Source organism: Budorcas taxicolor, chromosome 21 (genome assembly GCF_023091745.1).
Source record: "Budorcas taxicolor isolate Tak-1 chromosome 21, Takin1.1, whole genome shotgun sequence".
Taxonomy (NCBI): domain Eukaryota; kingdom Metazoa; phylum Chordata; class Mammalia; order Artiodactyla; family Bovidae; genus Budorcas; species Budorcas taxicolor.
Genome location: NC_068930.1, coordinates 74,047,981 through 74,059,214, shown reverse-complemented (window position 1 = coordinate 74,059,214; position 11,234 = coordinate 74,047,981). Strand labels below are relative to the sequence as shown.

Genomic DNA, 11,234 nt, shown 5'->3' with positions numbered 1-11,234 from the left:
CTCTACGTCCTCACCTGATTTCCCAGGTGAAGATCATGAGCTTCTTAAGGTCAAATGCTGTGTCTCTTTCTGCTGACTCCCTACTGCTGCTGCTGCTGCCGCTGCTAAGTCGCTTCAGTCGTGTCCCACTCTGTGTGACCCCATAAGACGGCAGCCCACCAGGCTCCCCTGTAATTGGCCTCAAGATAGGTGTGAGTAGGGCTTCCCAGGTGGCGCTAGTGGTAAAGAACCTGCCTGAGATGTGAGTTCGATCCCTGGGCCAGGAAGATCCCCTGGAGGAGGGCATGGCAATCCACTCCAGTATTTTTGCCTGGAGAATCCCTTGGACACAGGAGCCTGGTTGGCTATGGTCCACAGAGTCGCAAAGAGCTGGACACAACTGAAGCAACTTAGCAGCAGCGTATGTGTGCTAAATGAATGTTTCCTGTATCCTACAAATGCATGGAGATGACTTGGAGCGTACTTCACCTTCTTTGGTTTGTCATTTTAATTTTCTTAGCTGCTTGCCTCTTCCAGGCCTGGTCTAGCCTCCAGTTGCTACCTATCCAAATATGAGAAAGGTTAAGACTTCCTTTTGTTGTAAATGTGTTTATGGCCTCACACATCTGAACACTCAGTGCCTTTTCATTCATTTGCTTGAATGGATCCACCAGAAACCTCAATTAGTTTATTGTTATATGACTCTATAAAAGCAACTTTATACATGCTCAAATTTACCAATTTTGGGGATAAAAACAGTGCTTGTTTAAGTATAAAAAAGAAAAGTGGAGAATTTATAAACTGTGTAACTGTTTAGAGCAGGGGTCAGCAAACCTTTTCTGGAAAAGGCCAGATGTAAACATTTTTGGCTTTGCTGGCCATGCGGTCTCTGTCACAATCACTCAGCTCCATTGTTGCAAGAAGGCAGGCACGGACAAGACAGAGAAGAGTGGGTGTGCCGAGAAACCTTGGTGTGTGCTCGCCGAGATCTGAATTCCGCGTCATTTTCACATGTCATGAGTTCTTCTTTGGATTTCTCCCTCCCCTGCCCCCTACCAAACATTTAAAAATGAAAGAACCATTCTCAGCTCATGGGCTGTACGAAGACCAGTGGCGGGTTTACTGCATGGGCCTTGAGTTCAGCTCCAGCCTCATCAGTCACTTACGCTTATCTTTTTTTTTTTTTCCTCTTCTTAAGTTATTTATTTTTAATTGAAGGATAATTACAATATTGTATTGGTTTCTGCCATACATCAACATGGATCAGTCATAGGTATACATATGTTTCCTCCCTCTCACCTTCCACCCTGACCTTTAAAAAATATATATTTTATTTGGTTGCATCTGGTCTTCACTGTGGCATGCAAACTCTTAGTTGAGGCATGTGGGATATAGTTCCCTGATCAGGAATTGAACCTGGGCCCCCTGTACTGGGAGCTCAGAGTCTTAACCAGTGGACCACCAGGGAAGTCCCTACACTGACCTCAGGGCAATCTCTTAAACTTTCCACTGCTCACCTTCCTTGGGTGTAAAATGGGAGAAAATAAATGTGAACCTAGCCTAGGGCTGTGATGAGGATGGACTGTGATTCCGCCTGCGCACTGTAGGAGCCTATAAGCACGGGCTTGGTAGCTATTGTTCTTTTAAACTGTGAAGAATACCTGATTTAAACTGTTAACTGTACCTGATTATAAAGAATGATGATAATACTGTGATTCATGTCCTTCCCATATTTTGATATAGTGCTAAGTCCCCACATGCATCCAAATATTTGGAAGAATACCCTTTCTCTGTCTCTCTCTCTTTCTCTCCCTGCCTCTCAGGAAGACTCTTATTTCTGGCGTTTCTTTATGTTGGTCTTAGAGGCAGATGATTTTAAAAGTATATTCTTCATTTCAGGACTTCCCTGGTGGTCCAGTGGTTAAGAATCCGCCTTGCAATGCAGAGGATGTAGGTTCGATCCCTTGTCAGAGAACTAAGATCCCGTGTGCCGTGGGGCAGCTAAGCCCATGAGCCCCAGAACCACAACTCGAGAACCCGTGCACCACAAAAGATCCTGCGTGATGAAACGAAGATCCTATGTGCAGCAACTAAGATCGATGCACCCAAGCACATACATCAATTAATACTTAAAAAATAAAAGTATACTCTCCGTGTCATCGCATAGTATCACCCACGTTAGGTGCCACTCTTTTTTCTTTTGGTCTCACTCTCTCTCCATGTTCCTCTCTCCCTCATCAAGAATTCTGATCCATTGGTCTGGGGTGGGGAACAGACAGAGGTATTTGTTTTTAAAAGCTCCTCAGTGATTCTAAGTGCAGTCAGGGACCCACTGGTCTGCATTTTATTACAGTTTCTAACGTCTTGCTCCTCTCAGTGGCCTGGGGGCCAGCATCAGGGGCTAGACCTGCAGGGTCTCAGGCACCACCCTGGGCCCCCTGAACCAGAACACGCACTTGAACAAGATTCCAGGGGATTGTCAGCTCAGTTATTAATAAGTTAAGAAGCACACAGCTCTTGTGTCGTGCGTGCATGCCTCCCTTTAAGTAACGGATGTATACTTAGAAGTGGTGTCTAAGGCTCGATGCTGTAGACGGATTTGTGTTCTAGATCCGAGGTGGGGCTGGGAAAACGTCAACTGCTGAGGCACATGGGTTTTGTGCTTGTTTATTTTTTTCCTTTTTAAATCTTGGTTTCTCGTAAAGCGAAGTCCGTTTGTCGTCCTCTGTCTGGCAGAGTGCAGGGGGCGGGACTGTGCCAGGAAAAGCAATTTAGGACCCAAGAGGCCACCAGGGGCCTCTTTCCCCATGACCCCAGAGGGTGGACGTCACCGGGGCTCATGGGGCTGTCAGGGGTGGGCTGTGGGTGGCATTTCTTAATATAGTTAGTCAATAGCTGTGTTTTCTAAGTGCCACAGAGGACTAAAAGAATGTCACTTAAATGTCTGGCATGGAGGTTACTGATGACTTTGAGAGGGACATTTCCCAGGCCTTAGAAGGAGACCAGATGTCACAGAAGGGGCCATCATGGAGACAGATCCCTGTGTTCAGGCCTGGTCACTGCTTTTTCACCACTTTGGCTCTGGGCATGAGTATAATCGTGTGAGCAGAGAGCTGGCATCACCCAAGGAGACTTTGACCTTGCAGTCCTTGGAACTTGGCCTTTCTCCGGTCAAAGGAAGAGCTGAACGCTGCTGGCTTTCTTCTCTTTCCTCGGTTTATTGGCCTGTACGAAGGGCACGTTGCTGCAGCCAGCCGTGTTGCAAAACTCGATAGTATAGCCTTGTTTTTCTGGGCATTTCCTTCCTTCTTCCCACCTGAGGTCTTGAGAAGAGGCTTCCTGTCCTAGACCTCCCTGCCTCTTCCCAGGGAAACAGGGAATGGGGGGAGAGCACAGCGGAGGCGGCAGGTCGCACTCTGCCCTTACCCTGTGACCTTCGGCTAAGCATTTCGCCCATCCGAGTCCTCATTCAATATGAAAATGGGGAGAACACATCCCTTTTTGTAGGTGGCTATAGAAGTCTGTGAAGCAATGTATTGAAGAGTTTCTTTGGGGACTTCCCTGGTGGCTAAGAATCTGCCTTGCAATGCAGGGGATGAGGGTTTGACCCCTGGTTAGGGAACTAAGATCCTACATGCCGCGGAGCAACTAATGAGCTAGCAAGCCACAACTTGCCGGGCTCTGCAATGCAAGATCCCACATGCCGCAAGAAACTAAGACTTGTTGCAGCCAAATAAATATATAATTTTTTTTTGAAAGTTCTTTGAAAACCAGGCTCACGGTTTCAGTAGCTGTGCGTAGTCCAAATGATCATCTCTTGGATTGAATCATCTCTTTCCAACAAGACCTGCGATGTCAGCTTAAATCTCTTCCATGCCACTTTTCTTTTTCTGGGAATGACGGCTGACTTTAGAGTCTGATCAGTTCTGCAGTCTTCAAGGAAATCAACTCAGGCAAGATTACTTACTGGTGTTAAAACTATTAGGAAGTCCATCAGCAAGGGAATGGACAGCACAACTGTGGCATATTCATCTGCTGAAATAAGACAATCATGGGGAAAAACCCTGATACCCATAACAATGTGCGTGCATCTCACAGACAATGCTGAGCGAAAGAGCTCATACTATAAGGTGCTGATAATACGAAGTACGTCAAGATTGCCGGGAGAAGTATCAATAACCTCGGACAGAAGATATGCAGATGAAAAAAAAAAAGATATGCAGACGACACCACCCTTAGGGCAGAAAGTGAATAAGAACTAAAGAGCCTCTTGATGAAAGTGAAAGAGGAGAGTGAAAAAGGTGGCTTAAAGCTCAACATTCAGAAAACGAAGATCATGGCATCTGGTCCCATCGCTTCATGGCAAATAGATGGGGAAACAGTGGAAACAGTGGCTGACTTTATTTTTCTGGGCTCCAAAATCACTGCAGATGGTGATTGCAGCCGTGAAATTAAAAGACACTTACTCCTTGGAAGGAAAGTTTATGATCAACCTAGACGGCATATTAAAAAGCAGAGATATTACTTTGCAACAAAGGTCCATCTAGTCAATGCTATGGTTTTTCCAGTGGTCATGTATGGATGTGAGAGTTGGATAAAGAAAGCTGAGTGCAGAAGAATTGATGCTTTTGAACTGTGGTATTGGAGAAGACTCTTGAGAGTCCCTTGGACAGCAAGGAGATCCAACCAGTCCATTCTAAAGGAGATCAGTCCTGGGTGTTCATTGGAAGGACTGATGCTGAAGGTGAAACTCCAATCCTTTGGCCACCTTGTGCGAAGAGCTGACTCATTGGAAAAGACCCTGATGCTGGGAAAGATTGAGGGCAGGAGGAGAAGGGGACGACAGAGGATGAGATGTTTGGATGGCATCACCGACTCAATGGACATGGGTTTCGGTGGACTCCGGGAGTTGGTGAGGGACATGGAGGCCTGGCGTGCTGTGGTTCATGGGGTCGCAAAGAGTCGGACATGACCGAGTGACTGAACTGATACGAAGTACAGAAGGGACAAAACTTACCTGTGTGAAGAAAGTCAGAAGGGTTTTCCTTTGCTTGGGGGCTATTATCTGAGAGGGGCATGAATGGGAGCCTGCTGGGGAACTAGGAACGTCCTCAGTCTTCATTTGAGTTGTGATTATGTGAGTGGAAACATACATCAATGTCTTAGCACAGCAGGAACGTCATGCATTTTCTGATAAACATAACACTCTCTATTATGTAATTTAGTTGAAAGCTTTTAACGAGTCTTATCAAGACTTTAGATCTAACTTCTGGTTTCTGAGAAGTGTAGGGACAGATGGACGAGCTAAATGGTCCCTCGAGGAAGCAACTGGACAATTCCAGAAGGCTGGCCCTTCTGCAGGACAATCAGTGCAGTATCTTTCTCGAGGGTAGTTAGTTGAGGTCAGAAGAGCTCAAAAAACATCACGACCAATGGCCTTGGTCTGGATCCTGGTTTGGACAAACCAGTTGTAAAGGAAACTTTCAGAGGCGCATGCTGTGTGCTGGGTTTAGTTGTTCAGTCGTGTCCGACTCTTTGCGATCTCATGGATTGTAGCCCGTCAGTTTCCTCTGTCCATGGGGATTCTCCAGGCAAGAATAGTGGAGTGGGTTGCCATGACCTCCTCCAGGGGGTCTTCCCAACCCAGGGATTGAACCCAGGTCTCCTGGCTTGCAAGTGGATTCTTTACCGTCTGAGCCACCTAGGAAGCCTGCTTTACAGTATACAATTAATTAAAATATCAATATCTGTTGAAATTTTTTCTAAAAGAAAAATCTGTTAATTTTTTGATAGAGATTACAGTTTACCTTCTATGGAAATTGTAACAATTCAGCTCATATGCATAGAGGCACATCAGAGGCTCAGTCATGTCCAACTCTTTGTGACCTCATGAACATGCCAGGCCTCCCTGTCCATCACCAACTCCCGGAGTCCACCCAAACCCATGTCCACTGAGTCGGTGATGCCATCCAACCATCTCATCCTCTGTCGTCCCCTTCTCTTCCTGCCCTCAATCTTTCCCAGCATCAGGGTCTTTTCCAATGAGTCAGCTCTTCACCTCAGGTGGCCAAAGGATTGGAGTTTCAGCTTCAGCATCAGTCCTTCCAATGAACACCCAGGACTGATCTCCTTTAGAATGGACTGGTTGGATCTCCTTGCAGTCCAAGAGACACTCAAGAGTCTTCTCCAACACCACAGTTCAAAAACATCAATTCTTTGGTGCTCAGCTTTCTTTATAGTCCAACTCTCACATCCATACATGACTACTGGAAAAACCATAGCCTTATGGCACCCCACTCCAGCACTCTTGCCTGGAAAATCCCATGGACGGAGGAGCCTGGTAGGCTGTAGTCCATGGGGTCGCTAAGAGTCAAACACGACTGAGCTACTTCACTTTCACTTTTCACTTTCATGCATTGGAGAAGGAAATGGCAACCCACTCCAGTGCTCTTGCCTGGAGAATCCCAGGGATGGGGGAGCCTGGTGGGCTGCCGTCTGTGGGGTCGCACAGAGTCGGACACGACTGAAGTGACTTAGTAGTGACTAGATGGACCTTTGTTGGCAAAGTAATGTCTCTGCTTCTTAATATGCTGTCTAGATATGGATCAAGTTTTTGATGTCCTTAAGGAATTTTTTTTCCTGGTTTTGTTTTTCATGTTTTAAAGTATGATAATGCTAATTTGGTTCTATTGGAAAATGTTATTTTCAAAAGATTTTTGTTTTGTTCAGTCACTTAGTCATGTGACTCTTTACCACCCCATGGGACTGTAGCACACCAGGCTTCCCTGTCCTTCACTATGTCTTGGAGTTTGCTCCAACTCATGTTCATTGAGTCATTGATGCCATCCAAGCATCTTATCCTATGTAATCCCCTTCTCCTCCTGCTCTCAATCTTTCCCAGGATCAGATCTTTTCCAATGAGCAGGATGTTCACATCAGGTGGCCAAAGTATTGGGGCTTCAGCTTCAGTCCTTCCAATGAATATTCAGGGTTGATTTCCTTTAGGATGGACTGGTTTGATTTCCTTGCTGTCCAAGGGACTCTTAAGAATCTTCTCCAGCACCATAGTTCTAAAGATGTTTACTGGCAAAAAATTAGGATTCATTTTCAGGTTGGTGAAGGCAAGTCAACCTATAGGACCGCCTTGGAAATTTCCCTTTCTGTAAATAAACCTTTCAACAAGGAAATGGACGTTTACTGGACTTCTGTTTACGCCAGCACTTTATGCATTTTCTCATTTCATAATAGCCATGTGTTTTTCCTTTTTATAATTAGGTTTAGTGGAAAAGTAATATAAATTATTAAAAAAGCAACATAAATTTGATGAAAAATATTTTAATCACTTAACAAATAGGCAATGAAACATGATTCCCCTCCCTGCAGGAAACTCTTCTTCCCAGTTCCTCTTCCAAAAGGCAGCAACTATTATTGGTTTCTTGTGTATCTTTTCAGAAACGAAGCTTTCTTTGTTCACACAAATATCTCTCTGAATTGTGGTTCCTATATCAGTGATATATTATACTTGGGTTCTTTGACTCAATATACCTGAGACTCTTACATATTTGCTCTTATGAAGGCCACTGATGGTCTCCCTGTGGTCAGATCCAACGCCACCTGTCAGTCCCTCCCTTACCCCACGACTTCCAGGGCTGGTACTCTCCTGGGTTTCCTCCTACCTCCTCACCTCTTTTGCTGGCTCCTTCACGCCTCCCTGACCTCCGAACATCATACTACTGGCCGCATCCTTGAACTTTTCTCTGCCTACACTCACACCCTGGATGATCTCATCCGGGCTTGATATCACCCCTATACTGACAACTCCCGATTTTATATCTCTAGCCCGAGTCATGCCCTGAACCCCAGGTTTCTTATCAGATTGCCTGCTTGAATCACCATCAGATGTTTGACCAATGACTCAAATGGAAACTGTCCAAAATGGAACTCCTGACCTAAGCCCCTACCTCGTCACCTCCTGCCATCTTCCCCATTTCAACTCCATTTTTTTTCCAGTTGTTCAGACCCCAAACCTCAGACATCCATGAGCTCTTTCTTGCTCTCAAATCTCATATCCCACCTAATAGAAAATCCCATTGACTCTTCCTTCAAACAATATCTGACCAATTCTCACCATCTTCACTGCTACCTGGGTCTGAGCCACCATCAGTCATTACCTAGATTATTGCAATAGAACCCTAACTGGTCCTTCTGTCCTCTAGCCTTGCCCCCCTGCCCAGTCTCTCCTCCATACAGCAGCAGAATAGTCCTGGTTAAGCAAATGAGATCCTGTATTCCTCCGAGGAATCCTGTCTCTCTTACAGTGAAAGGCGACGTCTTTGCAGTAGTCCAGGAGCCCCATGTGATCTCTTGGTGGACTTGCCACCTGTTCCTCCTCGCTGCTGCTTCTGCTCCAGCCTGCCTCGCCTCCTGACTGCCCCTTGTCAACACCTTGTCTTAGACTATTTGCCGTTCCTCTGCTTGCGAGCTCTTACCTCAGATATTTGCATGGATTTACTTGCTCACCTTTGTCACATTTTTGCTAAATGTGACCTTCCAGTGGGATTTACTGACTAATGGATTAAGATGGTGATCTGCCATTTCCCATCTTTCTTGCATGCTTTATTATTAATTTTTTGTAGCATGCATCACTTACTAACATAGTAGGTCATTTATAAGAATATAAGCTCCACAAGGACAGGCGGGAGTCGGGGGGAGGCATCCATCTGCCTCCCACTCTTGCCCTGTTTTCATCATTGCAGTATCCCTAATGCCTAGAATAGTTCCCCACACATAGTAGATGCTTAATGAATATTTACTGATTGAATGATGGAACAGATATCATTCTATTTGATTGCTTAAATGGCCACAAGAGTCCACTATATGGATGATGTAATGACAGCACAGTGGTGGCTAATACTCACAAGGCATGTCTGATAAGGTCCTTTATGAATTCAGACTCATTTATACTTCTCACCAACCTTGTGAGCTAGGTTTGATAATCACTTCCACTTGATAGATGATGAAACTGAGGTTTAGACAGTTTTATCGTCTCTTCCCCCAGTCCCACATGATGGGATAATACGTGATGATGCCATTCTGGCTGTCTTGAATAGCACATTTAATTTCTGTGCCAGACTGTTGCAGAATGGGTTTACTTAACCAGTTTCCTACAAATGGACACCATCTTTTGGTTCTCAGAGAGGCAAGCAAAGCTCAGAGAGGTTAAGAAGCTTGCACAAGGTCATACAGCTAGAATTTAAGTCCATCAGTTGAATCCTGGGTTGGAACTCTCAATCACTACACTGTCTCACCTCCCAAAGTCACCCTCTCCCTGAGGAAAAGGATTGGGGTTAGGAGGGCAGTCCTACAGCATATTCAATAGCAAAGATATCACTTTGTCGACAAAAGTCTGTATAGTCAAAGTTATGTTTTTTCTAGGAGTCATGTACGGTTGTGAGAGATGGACCATTAAGAAGGCTGGGCGCTAGAGAGTTGATGCTTTCGAACTGTGGTTCGAAGACTCTTGAGAGTCCCTTGGACAGCAAGGAGATTCAACCAGTTAATTCTAAAGGAAATCGACCCTGAATATTCATTGGAAGGACTGAAGCTGAAACTCCAATACTTTGGCCACCTGATGTGAAGAGCTGACTCACTGGAAGAGACCCTGATGCTGGGAAAGATTGAGGGCAAGAGGAGAAGGGGGCAACAGAGGATGAGATGGTTGGATGGCATCACTGACTCAGTGGACATCAGTTGGAGCAAACTCAGGGAGATAGTGAAGGACAGGGGAGCCTGGCGTGCTGCCATCCATGCGGTCTCAAAGAGTCGGATGTAATGGAACGACTGAACAGCAACAAGGGCGGTGGCCAGCTTCTGCCTCTTGGCAGTCTTCTCCCCAAGGCAGTCTCCTGCAGTTCCTCTCCCAGCTCTGAAGTCCTCTCCCTGATGGCCCTAGGCCATGAACACACATTTAATCTCTCTTATTGGCTTGTCTGCCTCCCAAAGGGAAAGTAGATGATTCTAGGCCTCCATTCTGGAGTGGGACACCTCAGAGAGGTCAGGGACCCTCTGGAGGGCCTTACCTGACGTTCATCTAGTCACTTTTATTGAGCACATCTGCGTAGGGCACTGCTGGAGGCACTTTGGCTTCCTTTAGAATCCAGAAAGCACCAGCCAGTATTACCTACTGCTGTGTTACGGGAACAATGGTGAGCAGAGAAAAACACAGTCCCTGCCCTCAAGGGGCTCACATTAGTCAAGCACTCCACTCAAAGGGCTGAAAAGGCGATGGCACCCCACTCCAGTACTCTTGCCTGGAAAATCCCATGGACGGAGGAGCCTGGTAGGCTGCAATCCATGGGGTCACTCGGAGTCGGACACAACTGAACACCTTCACTTTCACTTTTCACTTTCATGCATTGGAGAAGGAAATGGCAACCCACTCCACTGTTTTGCCTGGAGAATCCCAGGGACGGGGGAGCCTGGTGGGCAGCCGTCTATGGGGTCGCACAGAGTCGGACATGACTGAAGCGACTTAGCAGCAGCAGCAGCAGCAGCAGCCACTCAAAGGGGCAGCTGGATGGCTGAGATGCTAGGAAGGGACACCTGCGCTGAAAGCTGCTGGGTGAGTTAATAAGCAAAGAGAGGGAAGAACACTGCAGAAAAAATGACTGCATGTCTAAAGGCTCCAGGGACTGCAGGGACCACAAGAGGCCAGGGTGGGAGGGGAAGGGTGAGAGGAAGGCGGTGGGAGATGAGGGTGGGAGGTCTTGACCATCTCAAGGAGTTGTGATTTTATCCCAAGCACAGTGGGAAGTCAGCTGGATGGGTTAGGGGGAGGGCAGTTAGGAGCCTGATTGGACTGATCAAATCTGACTTGCAGTCTGAAGTCTCTCCTGGCTGAGGTGCAGTGAACAGACTGGCCGAACTGAGGGGACAGACACGTGGGCAAGGGTTTGGGGGAAGGGTTGACGGGCTCCATGGCACTGAAAGAAAGGAGCAAGGAGTGAATCTGAGGAATATTTGGTCTGAGGTCTTGCCCCTCCCTTGGGTCAGCCATACTCAAAGTCTGGTTGATTGAGCAGAGGTGGGGACAGCAGAAAGGCCCGCTGCCTTGGTCAAGGTGGGACAGCTCTGAAGGATGGTTCCAACCCTGGAGCTCCCTGGGGGATGACCAAGATCTTAAAACAGAGGTATAAATGCATAATTTCCCATTCTCGTGGAGAGGAGGTTTGAGGCCAGGATCTGCCCAGGGTTCC

At 46.5% G+C, this 11,234-nt stretch overlaps 1 protein-coding gene across 1 annotated transcript in view; it reads right to left on the bottom strand.

Annotated features, from left to right (window-relative positions):
• Window positions 1-3,150: 3,150 nt before the first annotated feature.
• Window positions 3,151-11,234, bottom strand: part of LOC128066532 (breast cancer metastasis-suppressor 1-like protein) — a 35,592-nt gene continuing 27,508 nt past the window's right edge. Inside the window, exon 5 of the mRNA XM_052659558.1 lies at window positions 3,151-3,339. Coding sequence (XP_052515518.1) covers window positions 3,151-3,339 — 189 coding nt within the window. The remainder of the gene's footprint in view (window positions 3,340-11,234) is intronic.